We start from the raw sequence: 22,923 nt of genomic DNA, 5'->3' as shown, positions 1-22,923 counted from the left end.
GCAATTTGTATGCAGTGTGATTGGAGCCATACATTTTGTATGGCTCCAATCATGCCGCACCTGCACCAAAAATGTGCAGGACCCTTTTTTGGGTCCGCATTAGAATCGGATCACATGGGTATTCACACTTATGGGATCCAATTCTGCACATCGCACCACGTTTTGTGGACCGTTTTCAGGGTCTTAATATACACACCCGCAGCAGTTCGCATGAACGGGTGCAATCGTGATGTGGTGCAGAATTTGCACAGAAAACGCTGCAATTCTGCACCACATCAGTGTGAACCCAGCCTGATGCTTTACACACTCTCATTGGTTCCCTAGAACCTGGAGACATAAATCTGCAACTGCAAATTTGCAGGATTCTGAAGTTGAGCTTTTACCCCACCAATGTTATTAAATAGGAACAGACAGCAGTGAAGACAAACTTTCAGCAGCACCAGTGAAGTAGCTAAAGGAATATGTGTTTATTTTCAAACAATATAATACATAGCTACACAGACAGGTGTCTGACAGACAAAGATCTATATACTACATTTTGTATCTTTAAAACAAAAGAGAGTAAAAGCCCTTCATAAAGATATTTCCACAGAATATCTAACATTAATATTGTTAAAAGAAAACAAAAAGGATTCAATTCCCCAGATATTTCTGTTCACTAACAAACATCATGCACCATGCATTTGGACTGGAACGATTTTATTAAAATCAAATTTAAAATTTTATAAATAACAGAAGGTTTAGGTTTTGCAACTTGGGCAATACTTAAAAGTTGAACTCCAGGTATGAATTGTATTGCATAGTTACATTGGTCCGGCTTGCACCAATGTAAGAATGCATATGTTGTATCTGTAGAACTGCTGTGGAAGCAGAGAATCACTGTAATATGTAGTAGTCACCGCCATCTTCCGGGTCCTGTACCAAGAAGCTGCCGCTTTGCAAAGTACCCACAGGGGGTTGTTTGCTCGGCATGGGTGCCAATGACAAAAAGCCTTGTTTTTTTCTCAATGAAAAATGCATCCATTCACAAAACATGTGAATGGATGACATGGTCATATGCAGAAAGAACCAAGCACTGCAGCACTAAATGTAATAAAAAAACCAACACATTGTTGCAGGAGGAAACACCCGGAGTTCAGGTATGTGGTGGCAGGTGGGGGCAGTTTAGGGGGGGGGGGATGCGACCATGAAGCATGGTCCCAAAGGTGTGCTATGCCTTTAAATTGTAGTACTCTGTGAAAGGACACAATAAAAAAAAAAAGGGCAAGGTTATCTAGACTCAGCCTGCATACTATATAATACATTAGGAAAAGACGCCCCCCCCCCCCCCCCCCCCCCCCAAGAACAAAAAAGCCAAAAACACTGGTAACCATCTGCCTACACAAAATCTTGGGAAGCAGACATCAAGAAGAGTTCAGGAGACATCACGTTCCACCTGCTGGTTCACAATCATTAATTTGTCATTTTCATAATTACTTGAGTAAAAAATAATTACAATTATTTTAGTTGGGATACACTATTGTGGATGATGAGAATTCTTGCAACATGAATGCAAAAAATCCGAACCACTGCCAGATTTTATATTGCAGTCTGTGTCCCTGCAGAATCTCTACATTAGGATAAGGAATATGAAAACATGGCTCCTCTCTTTCTATTCCAGTGCCAGGCTGATTAAGTATTTCCATTATTACTGCACAAGGTAAAACATTGTCCATTTCATCAACTTAAATCATAAAAAACAAGATGATACAAAGTCCATCAGCACAAAGAACCTGCATGCTACAATTCTCAGTGTAGAGATCTCGGAGATAGATTACTATACCATGACCTGGTCATGTTGCTTGCATTGATGGGTGAGGGTGATGGTCATAGACCAGTCATGCAGCAAAGCCCTTATACAAACCACAAATAGGCAAACTGCTCTAAAAATGGTATCATCCCTATAGAATATCATTGTGCAAGCATGCATACACTTCAGGGATCCCAAAGTATGAAGCTTCCTGTCTCGGAGATGCACATAATCCAAATTAAAAAGTGGCTGTAAACCTCAGACACGCAATATGAACAAAGCATATCCCTCTGTAGTGTACGCTTGTCTCAATTAACAGCACTAAGTATCAGTTCTGTCTGCTGCGTTGTTCCTCTGCTATCAGCATTAATCACATCTGAGAAGTTTCATGACACCAAGAGAAAAAAGGTGACAGGGGAGGGACCTCCAGCAGATTGGCAGCCTCAGCTTTATTCCTGTGTGGAGGGAAATGTGTCCCTTCTCTCCAATCATCTCGCAGAGCTCTCCTCACTGAGCTCTGCAGAGTGTAAGTTCAGCTCCCCAACCCCTTTTTCTACATTCTCAGACAAGCTGTATAAATTCAGCATTTTAAATGGCTGTAGTGAAGAGAAAACTACAGATAGACAGGTATAAATGTAGGAGGTTTCATTTCATCAAAGTGAGGCCAGTCACATCATTGAGTATTTAACGATTATTGTGATAAAAGTCCATATGTAAAATCCCAAAAGGAATAAAAATGTCCCATAGAGATCTCCACTGTTTCCAAGTGTGCTATATCCACAGTGCAAATCCTCCACCACTATGCAGAAGGTTAATGCTCATTACCCTATCAAAAAAACCTAGTCACAGGGAACCTCTACAGATCGCTCCCCAAATTGCTCACCACACGAAGCCCAAGTATATAGTATAGTATTTGATTAAATTAAATGGGTCAATATTAATAGCTTTAAAAATTCCATGAAGAAACAAACATTTGCGGCCGGACTTACTAAGATGGCTGCTGATCTGGGCATCGGGAACGGCGGCTTGACGTCAGCACACAGAGTCTTATGTTCACCCCGCTCATTGGAAGCAACATTTAAAAATGGCCCCCATCACCCAGTAAGGGTAAAAAAAAAAGCTAACCATTTCTTGAGAGAATCCTAAAGCTGAACTCCAGGACCCAAGAGGCATGTGTATTCTTACTTGATTAAGGCGCTTCATATATTTATTCCAGAACTCCCTCCTGTTCTCCCTACGCTTTGCTTACACCCAGCCTTGTGGTGGGCACATTAATAGGAGAATTTTCGGTCTTTTGCAATTTTGGTGAGTAAATTTATTAAAGGAATCAGATGGTATGTAATATAGAAATATTCTTCAACTCCATGGTTTTAATTCAAATAATTGCAAAATCTTATTATTGTACATTATATTCTATAGAATGCATTTTGGCCATCCCTTTTCTTCAGCTTACCCCTGAGGAAAGACAGAGTTCTGAAACGTGTTGGGTTTCCCTGCTGAAGTCTACTCGCCTTTCTCTCCTCCCTTGGACAGTTTGAAGAGAGAGTATATCTTCACAGCAAGTCAGCATGTTTCTATTCCACCACCTTTATATGTTGATTTTAGTGGTTTCTACAATATGTTGACCTAACGATGTTTTAACTCTTTGTAATAAAATCAATTTGTTTATATAGATCTGTGTATGTTTAGGCAACCAGGCAGTGAATCCTGTGGTGGGCCGACATACTTCCAGAACTGTGCAGTAATCAGGTATGAAACTTTGCCTCCTGTAGTAGATGGTGTCTGATGGGTTCCTCCCACAGCTCCTCTCTTTCTGCACAGCACAATGATGATGTTACTGCTACTTTGACAAGGTAATATCTGGGTTTTCAAAAGCATTTAATACACACAAAGTAGATTTATATCCTTTGTGGCTATTGATGAATAAATATTATAAGTTGTGCCTGGAATTCAGCTTTAAAAGGGAACCTATTATTATGAAATCCAAAGTAAAGAAAAGACAGCCTGTGAAAAAAAGATAATTACCTTTCTGGCAGCATATGTCTCAAAAATCCACCACATTACAGATTTCCTTTGCAACCATATAATGACAGAATTCTAATCAAAGGTGATTTCTTCTGGTTTTAAATAGAGGGAATAGGAGGGTTAGAACATCCAGGAAGGGTTTACTGCCATCTATTTATTGAGTGGAGAGATTTACCCTCATTTCCTGTCCAAGGAATGGGGGATAGCCAGGTCAGAAGGGTTACTACATTACAAAGAATCCAAGTTTCAGGAATATATACCTACTTTTAAAAGACAAAAAGTAAAATTTGTGAAAGTTCCTCCATTAAAAAAGAAAACCATTGTCACTATATAATAAGAATAAAATACATCTGTGGAAATATCTTGTTGATGGGGGTAGAAATACTAAAACACACTGTAAAAAAAATAAAAAAAGTCCTTAACTAGTTCTGGGGAGACTCACTTATTGCTGAGAGTTTGAGATCTTGATCAGGGAAAATGGATTACAATGGTGGCAGTATGGTGTGACCCATCGATATAGAATAGATCTTCATAGCACGCTGTAAGCCGCAACACAAAACAACCAACACAGATCTGTTTATAAAAGCGAGCCAAATAAAACGTGATCAGAGACTGGCTGTTATGAGTGACTGGGCGCCAAGACGTGAAAGCCAACTTCTACTCAGATGTAAACCTAAAGCTATGTTGATGGTGCTGCCGAGATGGACATGATTAATAAATGTAAAATATCCTACCTTTCCTGGAGAAGATGCTGTTCCAGTTTCCTCCAATAGGGCTCACAGATGTCTAGGTATAAGGCCTTGTGATCTCTGCAGGAAGGACAGGCCAGAGTTTGGACAGGCCATGCCTACCCTTAAGCAGAGATCATGTAATCAAATGCCTAGGATTTTGGTTATGAAGCAGCATTTGCCAGGAAGAGTCATTCAGGTTTTTTTTTTTTTTTTTTTACAGCCACTTCTTAAAGTGTTACTAAACCCAGAACAGTAAAATCAGTCTGTATATGCAGTAAAGCATGCTTGTTATACTCAATGTGGAACCTAACGGGTTAATCTTCTGCATTGTGTAAAAAGGCTGTTTGATCCTGTCTTCTCTGCCCCTCCTCTTGTTCAAATGAGCACCTGATACAGACTGATTTCATAGTCACATGCTCAGTTTGGTGTGTATTGCTAAAGGTTTTTTTTTTTTTTCTTGGAAGAGTGCATGTGATCAGCACAGGGCCAATCAGCACTCTCCAGACAGAGGGTCAGGGGTTTCACATCCTCCTAGAGCAGAAAGAAAACTCTTCTACAAGCTTTAACTAGTGCTCTGCTGAAGTCACAAGACTGCTCTAACTGCTGATGAGAAAAGGTATTTAGCAGTCTATATTTACTAAAATAATTGCATTTCCATGTTCTGTGTACTGTGGGAGACCAGATATAGTGAATGCAGGGTCCGGGGTTTAGTAACACTTTAACCACCTCAGCAAGCTGCTAACAGTTTTTAGTTAACATCTGACCAAAGATCTGCTTTGAATGAAAAAAAAAACAAAACAATAGTATAAGAGCAATGTGTAAAGCAAAATATATCAAAGCTAAATGCATACTTCCAGTAGCTTTGATCAAGACTTTAAAGTTCCCTTCATCTACAGTTTCTGGAGGTTCAACACAGATCTTAGAGTGCTGACTCAATTGAAATAAGCTGCTAGTAGGCTTTTTTACACTTGCAGCTTGTTGAAAGCCTGTTAGATACTTATGTAAAAGCTATGATCACCATTTCCAGAACATGGCCTATGTAGGGGCAACAAACCATTGGGACCCTCACTGCCAGCGTTTCAGGAATGAAAACCAATGGTTTTCATGACCTGGCAACAAGAAAGGATGTGGGGATTGCCAACTTGGAGTTTTTCAGCTAGGCTTCTAGGGGAGACCCAAATGGCCTACAGGTATGCCAATAAAATAATAGACATTTTAAACAGCTTCACAGTCTTTTCATACCTATTGGGACCCGTCGACTGTATATGCCATTTTCTGGAAAAGCTAAAATGTGGGTTTTCTGCAAACAATTATAATTGACAAGCAGTTTTAAAAGGAAGGTTTGCATTTTTTGGAAATGATGAGAACTGGTCCGTGCAGTGATTTTTCTGACACCATATTGAGAAGGTTAACTATCCGTTTGTGCTATGGCACGTCCAAGGCAGTATACATGAATGGCACATGCCTGTTATAAGAAAAACAAAAAAAAGTCACTGAATAGGCTTTCCCCATTAAATCCATCCATGCAGAGTTCAGTGCTGCAAATGCACTGTCCATACATAGGGACCATCAGCCTGTCCGCTGATGAAAAGATGATATGGCACAGGTTTTGTGGCCGCGACCACACATGAATTTTATATACACGTTCATTGGTTTTCGGTAAAAGCTGGTCGAAGTCCTATAGTCTCTGTGGCTATGCATCCAGCTGTTTGCTGCTTTCAGACTTCTGGTCCAGGCGACTTCGATTGTTCTTTACCATGTAGATGAAATAGGCCAGTGTTTCCTTCTCATTCACTGGAATGTTTCGGAAATGTCGGCTCACAGTCTGTATGGGGGGGAAGGAAGGTAAATAATAAAAAAAATGATGTTGCAAGAATAAAACGGCCTAGTTTTGAAAATGGAATAAAGATTCACAAAATGCATTTTAGATTTTTCATTGTTGTTTAAAGTTTAGTTATAGCAAACCTGCCCTTTAGTGGTAGTGATTGGCAACAAGTGGTTACTTGTATGGTAATGGGATCAAAATGTTCTGTTATCTGGGCAGCAGCTTGTTGTCTTTGTACCCATAAACACCCAGTCATATAACATTCATGGAAAGCAAACCCAACAAAGGGTTGGTATCAGGTCAATGAACTAGGCAATGATGTGCATCTATACCCCAACACCACATGCTGTCCTCATTGGTGGATATGAACCAGCATTTTATAGAGCAGAACAAAAGTGGAAATTTTCAATAACATTTGCCAAAACTTAGAAATATATAAAAGACCTGTGGGGGCATAGATTTAATTTATGTGTGTAACACCTATGTTGACTGTCAGGTAAGTCTACGGCAGCCAAAATTGGAGATGGAAAAATAGTTGGGGTGTGGAAAGGCTTCCTAAAAGGTAAATAATGCACTTTTTTTATGTAAAGTGTATGGAAACACTTTACTAAAATAGGTATATATATATATATATATATATAATACACACACACATACACACACACACACTTTATTTATTAAAGTCAAACTGGAAATACCTACACAGATCGAATACATATAGGACTATGGTTTACAGCTGAATCTGTGATGGATTGTTTATTAGTATATGTATGGCCAGCACTGGGTGATGAAATGTACCTCTGCCAGCTGTGCTTTGTTGAGCCCAGGGCGTGTCTGTAGCTTGTAATGCCTCTTATATCTGCGCAGTGTGTTCACTTGTAGCTGAAAAAGATCAACCTACAGAGAAATAAAGAGTCTAATTACCACTTTCATAAGGATAGAAGAGAAATTAAAGCAGAACATGGTAGCCAGCAATCAAGCAACTCCTTTGATATATGAAGAAATGGCTGATCCTAGACACCATAAGTAAGGCTTTACATTGACAATATAAACTTCACCAATTTTTGTTTACCTTAAAAATCTTTTTTTCTTGGAGTACATCACAGGACAGAGAAGAGCGCATATTCATGACTACATGGGTTATGCGGCCACTGTCAGGTGAATGGACACTGGCGAAAAAAAAGTAGGCAGAAATTGACACCCATGCACAATTCCTCCTACTTCAGCTAAGCCTTAGTTTTGCGCCAAGCGATGAGAAACACAAAAAGGGGGGGGGGGGGGATCTCTATGTTGTCTGATGCAGTCCAAGAATAGGATTCTTAGAAGTAATCCAAAAACGCAAAATTTCTTAACTGTACATTATGGATCACAGAGGAGTTCACCTTTATGACTACGTGGGATGTCCTGAACACAAGGGATAGGCAACACGGCAACAAGGCCAACATGACCAAAACCCAGAATCGGAACACGGAGGAACCCCACTACAAAGCTGCCTCCAGGACCTTTTGCCAAAAGCTGGTGTCTGCAGTGGCATAAACATCTATCTGGTGGAAATTAGTAAATGTGTAAAGAGAAGACCAGATTCTTACAATGTTAAACAACAGAACCTTGATTTTGAGTAATCCAGGAAGCACTGTCACTCCTGGTGGAAGGAGTCTTAACCAGGAAAGAAGGAACCTTGCTTATGGCATCATAGGCTTGAGAAATGAACTGACAAATCCACTCAGAAATAGCGGATTGAGAAGTAGCTTGAGTCTTATGAATTCAGATTTAAACTTAAAACAGTTTGAACAACATCAAAAAAGTGAAGCACCTTTACCTTAGGATGCCTAGAATTAGGACACAAGTATGACAAAACAATGTCCTGGTTCATGTGGAATGAAGGAAGCACCTTAAGGAGGAAAAAGGACTGAGGCCTTAACACCAAGAAGGATTCCTTGTAGGTAGGTGTAGCCAACTCTGAGACCCCACAAGCTGCAAACAGCCTCCAAAAAGACAACCTAAGGAGCAACGACGAAATCTCTCAGAGGTTCAAATGGAGAAGACTGCAAGCCAGACAAGACCAAGTTAAGGTCCCACTGAGGCAGTGGGGGCCCACACAGACAAGGGAAACACTGCTCAAAAGCTTTAACTTTAAGGAATGAGACATGATAGGTCTTTGATAGAACATGGTCAAGGCAAAGATCTTCATCTGATGGCACTCAAGCCAGAGACATTTTCAAACTACAGAAATATCAAACATACTATTGGTGATGAAACTTAGGAGCTTCACATCAGGTGAAATAAGCATTCCGTGTACACCTGTACACTTTCCTGGAGACTGATTTTCTAGTCTTACACCCTGGTCACACCCGGAGCAACTTGCCATGCGAGTTGCAAATCACAAGGCAAGTTGCACTTTGTCTGCAATTAAAGTGGTCAGATCAGTGCGATTCCGAATTGGTTGGAGTCACACCGATTTCTAATGTAGTACATGCACTACTTCAGGTGTGACTTGCATAGACATCTGTGTCTTGCAAGTTGCACCTTAAGTCGGAATGACATCCGATTTCAAAGTTGGATCGGTGTGACCGGGACCTTAGGGTCCTTTCACCCGGGTATCCTGTTTGTTCGTTTTTTTCATCCAATTTTAGATGGAAAATAAACAGAAATTAATTCCAATAGAAATAGCTTGTGAATATAAACAGCTCATCATCCGTTTACATCCACCTACATCCTTGTCTGTTCAGATCTGTTTTTTTTTTTTTTATCGGAACAAGACTGCATCCTTTTCCATTTAGACAGATATGAACAGATGTAAATGGATGTCGCCTGTCTATTTAGTTTAAGGCTGGCCATACATTATACAATTATCTGCAGATTTTCTGCCGAATTTCCTTTAGATTTACCTTCAACTATGTAGTGCAAGGGCCTGCCTAATTGGATACAACTGAAAGTGTTGTTTAGGTTTGTCCTCCTATTATATGGTTTTTGGTAAATCTAAACCAAAAATCTGCAGATAATTGTATAATGTATGGCCAGCCTTAGTCCATTTTTAGGCAAGAAATATTTTTGGTTTATGTTTTTTATCTATGACAAGTTTCCTCAACCGCCAATTAAAAAAAAAACCAGAACAAAAAATAAACGATGTAAACTGAACTGCAAACTGATGTAACCTGAGTCAGTATTCTTCATTTTTTTCTTAGCAAAAAACATGACTGAACGGATGATGTCGGTGTGAAACGACCCTAAAGAAGGGTAGCGATTAAAGAAACAAAAACTCTATCACTAAAAATTTGGGCTTCAACAGCCATGCCATCAAAGCCCGAAAAGGTGAAGAAGAATGGAACAGACCATGTGACAGCAAGTGTAATCGATCCAGAAGAGGCAACAGCTCATCTGTCAAGAGATGTCTGCATACCATGTTATGTTCGGCCAAGCATTTAGAATAACAAGAGCTAAGAATATTAACAAGAACGCCCTCTGCCTTTATCATGTGTAAGAGGGATGGAAGAAGCTGCAGTGGAGGAAAGGCATAGGTCAGAGAAAACTGATCCCATGGAGTCACTAGGCCAGGGTTTCTCAACCGAGGTTCCGCAGAACTTCCATAGGGATTCCGCCACAATCTACTGGTCAATCGCAAACAGGAGGCAACAAGCAGATCACGTTCCCACATAGCTGCCACTCCGCTTTGCTTGTATGTGACATCACACAGGATGGACAAGAGAGGAGGGTGAACAGGGATCAGGGCAGCAGATACGTTACAGCAGCTTGCCTGTGCCACTCTGCATAACGAAACCGCTGCTGGACTACACTTTACAGAACTCAATATAGTACCCACCTGCCACCTCCCCCTGTACCCCACGGTACTGTGCCATTTTGTCCCCCCTCCCTGTACTGTGCTCTCTTGCATCCCCCCTGTATTGCACTACTGTGCTCGCCTGTGCTCTACCTGTATTATGCTGTGCTCTCCAGGTCCCCCTTGTACTGTTCTCTCCTGGGCCTCTTCCCTTACTGTGCCCTGCTAAACCCCTGTACACTACTTACCTCAACTTCAATCCAGAATTGAACATCTGTGCAGAAAATATTAATATTAAGAACAATTGTTGTTCTATCAACAGATAGTTGAAAACACCAATGTTTTCTGACCTGTTGATATGAAAATTATTTAGTTACACTAGTACATTGATACTTTAGCACACCTGTAAAATGCAGGTCAAAGCATAGACACGTAAAAACCAATTTTTTTGTATGTGTTCTTTTCACACTACAATACAGTACTGACCTAGGCTGTGTTAACATGCAGCATGTATGCATTTTAACGCAACACATGAAAGCACGTGTTAAAACGCACGTCAATGCAGCGCAATGTAAGTAAAGAAATAAAAAACAACTTTGCTTTGTCAATAATTTTGTCCCCAACTCACAAACATGATGTCACAGGAAACTTGCAAAATACATAGCATTTTTATGTGCGCTAACGCGTATCAACACACATGCAAATGTGCATCAACGCAAGTTAACACACATACAATGGATGGAAATGTACATCCATTTTCCCTGCCTTTTACTGCTAGTCAGTGTGAATTCAGCCATTGGGGTTCCTGAGATCTCAAACTTTTTGAGAGGTTCCTCAAATGTAAAAAGGTTGAGAAACCCTGCACTACGGCATCCACTGCAAACAATAGAGGATCCCTGGTTCAGGACACAAACCTGTCAAGTCTATAGCTAAAATTGCCACTTAGTCCACGAAGCACAAAGGCGCTCACCAGTTCAGATGCAGGGCCCGCAGACCCAGTCTTCACTCATGATGGCATGCTTGCATCAAACAGCCTTCAGGGACCTGACTCCCCCTTCAGGGGGATCACTGCCCTGGATCTGTACAGCACCATGCCGGCAAGATCACCAGGTACGCTGTACAGCAGAGATTGATGCCTGCAGGGCAGACAGAAAAGACATTACAGGCCATCCCCACTCCTCAATGTGATGTCCTGGTGGAGTCTTCTCTTGGCCTGCTGGCTGGAGCTACTGATCTAGATAAGGCCCACATCTGTCTCGCCAGGGGATTAAGGAACAGGCCATCCAGTATCTTTGGACACTAGCTAAAACCAGAGGCTTTGCTGAGCTGGGCGGGGTAATGTCTGGTTACGGAGGGTGACAGGATAACCCAAGTAGTCATGGATATGATCACCTTTCTGTCCTGTAAATGAATGATTAAGAAAATACATTTCTATAATTTTCAGAAAGGAATCCTAAACAAAATTAATGTTTTGACATGCTGACCTCTGGCACATCTGTTTCATGTTCCGGAGAGTCACCTCCATCATCGCTGGTTTTCCTCTTCCTCTTATTCCGAACACTTTGAATAAAATTCTTGTGGAAGTCACAGATGTAAAGATGTCGAACCTGAGGTAGAAAAACATCATAAATCACTTCAAATGGAAACAAGAAGGGTGGCAGGATGGCTAAGAAAAATGTCTAAGTGGCTGATGTTGGGCATTAGCACTTTTACTACAAAAGTAGCCTCTTCCCAGTCAAAATATCACTACTTGAGAGATATTCTTTTTAGACTTTATGCTACTGTGGCATGTAATGTAGCCAGCTATGATTTTCCAAAAACTGTTAAAATTTTTTTTTTTTTTTTTTTTTTTTAATTTTGCTTCCCTGCAACCATGACAAAAGTATCATGTGTACAACACAATGCCTTCGAGAACCCCATGTCCTGCTACCAGGCTTGATTTTATAACCTATAGTGAGTCTTTCAGTATTAGCTCAGCAGATTTGACCTTGTGTGTTTGTGCTGTTTATCTGCAACTTCAATGGGATTTCTTAAGACACACAGGAAACTCAAGCAGAAAACCTCTCTGTGTCTCAGAGTTCGCAAACAGCAGGGGTCTTGAATTAAAATTTACGGAGGTCCGGTCAGCAAGATTTCCTTCCAGCAGAAGTCCGAATTTTGTTACCGATAGAACACTTCACAGTCCCCCGGTACATTATGATCTTTAGTGTACCTTTCACACTGCAGTCCCCTCTTTAACCACTTCCCGAACGGCCGTTGTATATAAACAGCCGGACGGTGGCAGTGCAGGGTCAGGTGGCCGTTTATAAACGGCCTCCCCGCACCCTGCTTGTGCGCACTCCCCGGGAGCGCGCAGCACCGCGATCCGGTGCCCGCTGTATCCTCCGGACACAGTGAAACACTGATCGCCGGACAGGACCTCTGTACGAGGTCCCAATCATGTGACTGCTGATTGGCCAATCAGTGATCACATTCAAAGTAGTAAGCAAGATGTCACTTCTGACATCATTGCTTACTACGTGTGAAATCTGTGAATGATCAAAGAGGTCACATGGTACAAGGCTATTCACAACAGCCTTGTACCATGTGACAAGCTGTGACCAATCACAGCTCACTCAGTAGTTCTCAATGGCTGCAAGAATGCAGACAGAGAGAAAGAGAAATGATTGCTTTTACATCCTATAAGGGTGTAAAAGCAATTAGTGTAAAAAAAAAAAAAAAATCTTCATCACCCCCAAAAATAGTACAGTGTCACCATGGTGACACTGTACTGCTAGGGTGACAATGTAAAAATAAAAAATAAAATATAAAAAAAATTAAAATGTAAAAAAATTTTTTTTAAAATTATAATTTTTGTTATAAAAAAAAATGGTAAAAAAATCATATGGGTACAGTGTTGCATGACCGCGCAATTGTCATTCAAAGTGTGATAGCGCTGAAAGCTGAAAATTGCCCTGGACAGGAAGGAGGTAAAAGTGTCCGGACTGGAAGTGGTTAAAGAAGTCCCACAGTGTCCTCTTTTCCCTTCACATCACTGCCCCCCTTTACAACACAGCATCCCTTAACACAGCAGGATGTCTCTTTGCTGGACAGGGATGTCTCTTTCCTGGATGGCGATGTCCCTTCTTGGACTGGGCTGTCTCTTTGCTGGACCCAACTGGCTACAGAGACATTGCCATCCAGCAAAGAGACAGCCTCATCCACCGCCGCTACAGACCTGGCACAGTGTGCCGACGGGTGAAGAAGAGAGTCTGCCGTTGTCCCTTCAGTGCAGTGGCCAGCTGTGTCAGCGGCACCTCCTGCATGTTACTGGAGCCGTCACTTCTGCTCCTCCTGTCAGCCCTACTTTAGGCATAGCCGTACAATGGGAGGTGAACGGCGGCTGCGGTCTGTATCAACCCTGTCCAGGCAGCGGTCGCCAATTACCTCCTGCTGTGCGGCCCGTTCATCTTAAGCCCGGCGGCCCAGAGGGAGGGCACCCGGCGGTGGCGTGGCTGCGGTCCAGACAGGACTGCCCCTCGGTCCGGTTCTGGACCGCCATTTAGTGACCACTGCCATAGAGAGATGTAGAACGCAGCACAGGGTACACAGTGCTAAACACACAGACAGTCCATTGCCCAGTATATATAGAGAAGTGAACACAGTGTAACAGCAGTATAGAGCCTCCTGCACACTGGGTGTTTTTACAGCTGCTCCTAGCGGCATCTGCAGGGTTTTTCCTGCCCCTAAACTGCCCTGCATGTTAGCCTATGTGTCCATGTGTGCACACGTCTTAGAAGAGTTTAGAGGCAAGAAAAAAACCCACTGCCAGTGTGCCCAGGAGTTGCAGCATTTTGGCAGAAAAAACGCTTGATGCTTCTAAACACATGTAAACGTATTTAACGTTTGAGAGTTAATTTATTTGAATAGCCAGAATAAAATAATTCATTTCATTAGCCAGAATAAATAATGCCCAAATGCTTGACGTGGCTATATGCTTTACACACTTTTACAAGCATCAGAAGGTTTTTCTGCCAAAACTCTGCTGCCAGGAGGAAAGGCTTCTAGGAGAGTTTGAAAAATGTCTGGTGTGCATGAGGTCTAAAGCAGCAAAGGGTTACTGAGCAGTAGAAAACAGTACTAAAGTAGGGAACATGTCAGAAGGCAGAGAAACAACAGCACACTAATCTTCCCAGTGATTATCAGGGGGAGTGTCTGCACAAGCCTGGCTAACAGAGGACAGGCAGGCAATGCTTCCAAGTAGAAAACTGACCACACAGGGATGGATGTGCACTCATGCCTTGTACAGTCAGTATGAAATAGGAAAGCTAGAGGACTAGTATGATCACCAGGTATTTCACACAAAGGAAACAATGCAGAACAGAAGAGAACAGGATACTTTTAAATACAACACTCGGGAACATGAAATGTTGGGGTAACATGCAGTACAACAGGCACATCAGGAGCATGAAATGTTGGGGTAACATGCAGTACAACAGGCACATGAAATGTTGGGGTAACATGCAGTACAACAGGCACATGAAATGTTGGGGTAACACGCAGTACAACAGGCACATCAGGAGCATGAAATGTTGGGGTAACACGCAGTACAACAGGCACATCAAGAACATGAAATGTTGGGGTAACACGCAGTACAACAGGCACATCAGGAACATGAAATGTTGGGGTAACACGCAGTACAACAGGCACATCAGGAACATGAAATGTTGGGGTAACACGCAGTACAACAGGCACATCAGGAACATGAAATGTTGGGGTAACATGCAGTACAACAGGCACATCAGGAACATGAAATGTTGGGGTAACACGCAGTACAACAGGCACATCAGGAGCATGAAATGTTGTGGGTAACACGCAGTACAACAGGCACATCAGGAGCATGAAATGTTGGGTAACACGCAGTACAACAGGCACATGAAATGTTGGGGTAACATGCAGTACAACAGGCACATCAGGAACATGAAATGTTGGGTAACACGCAGTACAACAGGCACATCAGGAACATGAAATGTTGGGGTAACATGCAGTACAACAGGCACATCAGGAACATGAAATGTTGGGGTAACATGCAGTACAACAGGCACATCAGGAACATGAAATGTTGGGGTAACATGCAGTACAACAGGCACATCAGGAGCATGAAATGTTGTGGGTAACACGCAGTACAACAGGCACATCAGCAGCATGAAATGTTGGGGTAACACGCAGTACAACAGGCACATCAGGAGCATGAAATGTTGGGGTAACACGCAGTACAACAGGCACATCAGGAGCATGAAATGTTGGGGTAACACGCAGTACAACAGGCACATCAGGAGCATGAAATGTTGGGGTAACACGCAGTACAACAGGCACATCAAAAGCATGAAATGTTGGGGTAACACGCAGTACAACAGGCACATCAGGAACATGAAATGTTGGGGTAACACGCAGTACAACAGGCACATCAGGAACATGAAATGTTGGGGGTAACACGCAGTACAACAGGCACATCAGGAGCATGAAATGTTGGGGTAACACGCAGTACAACAGGCACATCAGGAACATGAAATGTTGGGGTAACACGCAGTACAACAGGCACATCAGGAGCATGAAATGTTGGGGTAACACGCAGTACAACAGGCACATCAGGAACATGAAATGTTAAGGTAAAATACTCTAAAAAATGTTGGGTACTAGCTGCAATATTTTAGTACCACCAATAACATGCCTCCTGGGCACGAGTCTACACACCCCTGTTAAAATGTCAGGTTTCTGTGATGTAAAAAAATGAGACAAAGATAAATCATTTCAGGGCTTTTTCCACCTTTATTGTGACCTATCAACTGTACAACTCTATTGTAAAAAAAATATGAAATCTTTTTTGGGGGGAGTAAACATAAAAAAACTAAAATAATGCTGTTGCATAAGTGTGCACACCCTCTTATAACTGGGGATGTAGCGGTGTTCAGAATTAAGCAATCTCATTCAAAATCATGTTATATAGGAGTCAGTACACACCTGCCATCATTTAAGGTGCCTCCGATTACCCCCCAAAAAGTTCAGCTGTTCTAGTAGGTATTTCCTGACATTTTCTTAGTTGCATCCTACAGCAAAAGCCATGGTCCGCAGAAAGCTTCCAAGGCATCAGAGGGATCTCATTGTTTAAAGGTATCAGTCAGGAGAAGGGTACAAAAGAATTTCCAAGACATTAGATATACCATGGAACATGAAGAAAGTCATCATCAAGTGGAGAAAATTTGGCACAACAGTGACATTACCAAGAACTGGACGTCCCTCCAAGATTGATGAAAAGATGAGAAGAAAACTGGTCTGGGAGGCTGCCAAGAGCCCTACAACAACATTAAAGGAGCTGCAGGAATATCTGGCAAGTACTGGCTGTGTGGTACATGTGACAACAATCTCCCGTATTCTTCATATGTCTGGGCTATGGGGTAGACTGGCAAGACAGAAGCCTTTTCTTACGAAGAAAAGCATCCAAGCCCAGCTAAATTTTACAAAAACACATCTGAAGTCTCCCAAAAGCATGTGGGAAATGTGTTATAGTCTGATGAAACCAAGGTTGAACTTTTTGGCCATAATTCCAAAAGATATGTTTGGTGCAAAAACAACACTGCACATCACCAAAAGAACACCATACCCACAGTGAAGCATGGTGGTGGAAGCATCATGCTTTGGGGCTGTTTTTCTTCAGCTGGAACTGGGGCCTTAGTCAAGGTAGAGAGAATTATGAACAGTTCCAAATACTAGTCAATATCGGCACAAAACCTTCAGGCTTCTGCTAGAAAGCTGAACATGAAGAGGAACTTCATCTTTCAGCATGACAACAACCCAAAGCATACATCCAAATCACCAGAAATTGAAAGTTTTGGAATGGCTCAGCCAGAGCCCAGACCTGAATCCGATCGAAAATCTGTGGGGTGATCTGAAGAGGGCTGTGCACAGGAGATGCCCTCACAATCTGACAGATTTGGAGTGTTTTTACAAGAGTGGGCAAATATTGCCAAGGCAAGATGTACCATGCTGATAGACTCATACCCAAAAATACTGAGTACTGGAAACACATCAAAAGGTCCTTCAACAAAGTATTAGTTTAAGGGTGTGTACACTTATGCAACCATATTATTTTAGTTTTTTATTTTTACTTCCCTCCACCTAGAAGATTTCAGTTTGTTTTTCATCTGAGTTGTATAGTTTATATTTCACATTAAAAGGTGGAAAAAGTTCTGAAATGATTTATCTTTCTCTCATTTTTTTACATCACAGAAACCTGACATTTTAACAGGGGTGTGTAGACTTTCCTATCCACTGTGTGTAGGTATAGAGATGCTGTATATTTATATACACATGGATTGAATACACACACACTGGACAATATATATATACACACACACTGGACAATATATATATACACACACACTGGACAATATATATATATATACACACATAAACTGTGCACTGTGTAAAGACAATACAGGAACTACACACCCCCTGCACACCCACTATACTATATACACACACATTATACTGCACACTGCATCCCATTATACTGTACATACACACATATGTATGACATGACACACATATACATGATGTACGCGCACACACATGTATAACATGATACACACATACATGATACACACACACAATGTACGCACACACATGCATGACATGATACACAAACACACGCATGACATGATACACACACACACGCATGACATGATACACACACACACACACACGTATGACATGATACACACACACACACACACACGTATGACATGATACACACACACACACACACACACACGTATGACATGATACACACACACACACACGTATGACATGATACACACACACACACACGTATGACATGATACACACACACACACACACGTATGACATGATACACACACACACACACACGTATGACATGATACACACACACACACACACACACACACACGTATGACATGATACACACACACACACACACACGTATGACATGATACACACACACACACACACGTATGACATGATACACACACACACACACACGTATGACATGATACACACACACACACGTATGACATGATACACACACACACACACGTATGACATGATACACACACACACACACGTATGACATGATACACACACACACACACACGTATGACATGATACACACACACACACACGTATGACATGATACACACACACACGTATGACATGATACACACACACACGTATGACATGATACACACACACACGTATGACATGATACACACACACACGTATGACATGATACACACACACACGTATGACATGATACACACACGTATGACATGATACACACACGTATGACATGATACACACACGTATGACATGATACACACACACGTATGACATGATACACACACACGTATGACATGATACACACACACACACGTATGACATGATACACACACACACACACGTATGACATGATACACACACACACGTATGACATGATACACACACACACGTATGACATGATACACACACACACACACACGTATGACATGATACACACACACACACACACACGTATGACATGATACACACACACGTATGACATGATACACACACACGTATGACATGATACACACACACGTATGACATGATACACACACACACGTATGACATGATACACACACACACACGTATGACATGATACACACACACACACACACACACGTATGACATGATACACACACACACGTATGACATGATACACACACACACACGTATGACATGATACACACACACACACGTATGACATGATACACACACACACACGTATGACATGATACACACACACACACGTATGACATGATACACACACACACACGTATGACATGATACACACACACACACGTATGACATGATACACACACACACACGTATGACATGATACACACACACACACGTATGACATGATACACACACACACACGTATGACATGATACACACACACACACGTATGACATGATACACACACACACACGTATGACATGATACACACACACACACGTATGACATGATACACACACACGTATGACATGATACACACACACACGTATGACATGATACACACACACACACGTATGACATGATACACACACACACACGTATGACATGATACACACACACACACGTATGACATGATACACACACACACACGTATGACATGATACACACACACACACGTATGACATGATACACACACACACACGTATGACATGATACACACACACACACGTATGACATGATACACACACACACACACGTATGACATGATACACACACACACACGTATGACATGATACACACACACACACGTATGACATGATACACACACACACACACGTATGACATGATACACACACACACACGTATGACATGATACACACACACACACGTATGACATGATACACACACACACACGTATGACATGATACACACACACACACGTATGACATGATACACACACACACACGTATGACATGATACACACACACACACGTATGACATGATACACACACACACACGTATGACATGATACACACACACACACGTATGACATGATACACACACACACACGTATGACATGATACACACACACACACACGTATGACATGATACACACACACACACGTATGACATGATACACACACACGTATGACATGATACACACACGTATGACATGATACACACACACGTATGACATGATACACACACACACACGTATGACATGATACACACACACGTATGACATGATACACACACACACACGTATGACATGATACACACACACACACGTATGACATGATACACACACACACACGTATGACATGATACACACACACACACGTATGACATGATACACACACACACACGTATGACATGATACACACACACACACGTATGACATGATACACACACACACGTATGACATGATACACACACACACGTATGACATGATACACACACACGTATGACATGATACACACACATGTATGACATGATACACACACACAGGGTGTACGCACACACATGTATGACATGATACACACAGGGTGTACGCACACACATGTATGACATGATACACACACACAGGGTGTACGCACACACATGTATGACATGATACACACACACAGGGTGTACGCACACACATGTATGACATGATACACACACACAGGGTGTACGCACACACATGTATGACATGATACACACACACAGGGTGTACGCACACACATGTATGACATGATACACACACAGGGTGTACGCACACACATGTATGACATGATACACACACAGGGTGTACGCACACACATGTATGACATGATACACACACAGGGTGTACGCACACACATGTATGACATGATACACACACAGGGTGTACGCACACACATGTATGACATGATACACACACAGGGTGTACGCACACACATGTATGACATGATACACACACAGGGTGTACGCACACACATGTATGACATGATACACACACAGGGTGTACGCACACACATGTATGACATGATACACACACAGGGTGTACGCACACACATGTATGACATGATACACACACATGTATGCACACACATGTATGACATGATACACACACATGTATGACATGATACACACACATGTATGACATGATACACACACAGGGTGTACGTACACACATGTATGACATGATGCACACACATGTATGACATGATGCACACACATGTATGACATGATACACACACAGGGTGTACGCACACACACGTATGACATGATACACACACATGTATGACATGATACACACACAGGGTGTACGCACACATATGTAATACATGATACACACACAGGGTGTACGCACACATATGTAATACATGATACACACACAGGGTGTACGCACACATATGTATGACATGATACACACACAGGGTGTACACACACATGTATGACATGACGCACACACATGTATGACACAATACACACACATCCCTCCGGGGACTCACGCTCTTGTCGATGTCCAGTTTGAGTCTCTTCTGACTGATGCTCTTCTGCACTCTCTTGCTGAATGAGGCGTTCCCCGCCGGCCGGGCACAGCGCTCTCCCCCGTCTATCAGACAACACGTCTGTCCGAAGAACGGAGCGGCCGGGGCCGGCGGCCCATCCCTGCTGTCCTCCTCCGTACTGAAGCCGTTCATCCCCGCCTCTCCGTCAGCACACAGCCCGTCTTGACATGCCGGGCCTCTCCCCGACACACTGCAGCAACAGAGTCGCCAGCACCCTGACAACGGAAGTCCCACCCTCGGCCGAGCTCCGGCTGGACAGAACAGTCGGTGGGCGGGGTTGGCGTTTGACACTCGGTGTCACGATTGGCCGGAGCAGTTGTCATTTGGGGAGGGAATGGTCACGCCTCTTCCGGGTACGGAGCGAACCAATACTGTGCCATGGCCGGGCTGTTCACTACTGTAAACAAGTGTGAAGTCCCGGCAACCTGTAGGAGAGCCGCCATTACCGGGGCCCCGGCTGTGTCCTCCCCTAGTCCCAGTGTATACTGACCGTACAGGAAAGTCTCCCGTGCCGTGTACAGCGAAGTGTGTCGGTCTCTGAATAGAGACCCACCTTGGATCGCTCCTCAGAGGGCATTTGCCAGGTGGTGTGAATACTTGATGTCACCTCGTAGCCCTAAACGTGTCCCCGCTGCAATGCACACACATGCAGAGACATCACCCCTCTTTATTCAGACAAAGGGGCCACTACATCATGTTTACTGTGCGGCGGTATCTGTCCACCCTTTCTGCTAAAACTGCGACTCAGCCACAGGTTTTTACTGCCCCCCAACCACAGGAGTAAAGGAAAGCAAAGTGAGGGAATATTTCCCCAACGGTACAGATGGCAGCCTGAAAGAGACTAAAGCAGAACTAGGGGCAAAACTTTTTCTTATCGATGGATTAGGACCCCTGTCAGATTTTGTTATTTGCCATCTGGGTCCCATCAGGGAGATTCATGTCTTGTCCCCTGTGAGCTGCTATGATCAAGTCAAATCCATACATAACTGAAAGCTGCTCAACCCCCCCCCCAATCACACCCCCATATAGGATATGGATCTGGTCAGAGGGGGTGTTAATCAGTTTCAGCTGCTTTGGGGTTAATGAAATTAACAACAGGCGCACTAGACGGGCAACAATGAGACAACCCCCAAAACAGGAATGGTTTTATAGCTGGAGGCCACTGAAATTTCTTTCCCTACTCATCTTTTCTGACTGTTTTTCAATAGTTTTGTATTTGGCTAGGGTCAGTGTCACTACTGGTAGCATGAGGCCATACCTGGACCCTACAGAGGTTGCACAGGCAGTCCAACTCCTCCTCCCATCAATATGTTCCATTGCCAGAAGGTTTGCTGTGTCTCCCAGCACAGTCTCAAGAGCATGGAGGAGATTCCAGGAGACAGGTAGTTACTCTAGGAGAGCTGGACAGGGTCGTAGAAGGTGCTTAACCCATCAGCAGGACCAGTATGTGCTCCTTTGTGCAAGGAGGAACAGGATGAGCACTGCCAGAGACCTACAAAATGATCTCCAGCAGGCCACTGGTGTGAATGTCTCTGACCAAACAATCAGAAACTGACTTCATGAAGGTGGCCTGAGGGCCCGACATCCTCTAGTGGGCCCTGTGCTCACTGCCAGCACCATAGAGCTTGATTGGCATTTGCCATTGAATATCGGAATTGGCAGATCCA

At 42.8% G+C, this 22,923-nt stretch overlaps 1 protein-coding gene across 1 annotated transcript; it reads right to left on the bottom strand.

The window, feature by feature from the left end:
- Positions 1 to 2,937: 2,937 nt before the first annotated feature.
- Positions 2,938 to 21,496, bottom strand: SAP30L (SAP30 like). Its single transcript, XM_089682820.1, has 4 exons — positions 21,197 to 21,496; positions 11,633 to 11,755; positions 7,169 to 7,267; positions 2,938 to 6,370 (listed from the first exon to the last, which is right to left on the bottom strand). Exons 1-4 carry the CDS (start codon positions 21,386 to 21,388, stop codon positions 6,239 to 6,241), a joined length of 546 nt encoding a protein of 181 aa, XP_089538946.1. The 5' UTR covers positions 21,389 to 21,496; the 3' UTR covers positions 2,938 to 6,238.
- Positions 21,497 to 22,923: the final 1,427 nt, after the last annotated feature.

This window comes from Staurois parvus, unplaced genomic scaffold (assembly GCF_062004578.1).
Source record: "Staurois parvus isolate SC_StPar_1 unplaced genomic scaffold, SC_StPar_1.0 ptg000298l, whole genome shotgun sequence".
Classification (NCBI taxonomy): Eukaryota; Metazoa; Chordata; class Amphibia; order Anura; family Ranidae; genus Staurois; species Staurois parvus.
This window is presented reverse-complemented; position numbering and strand designations above follow the sequence as displayed.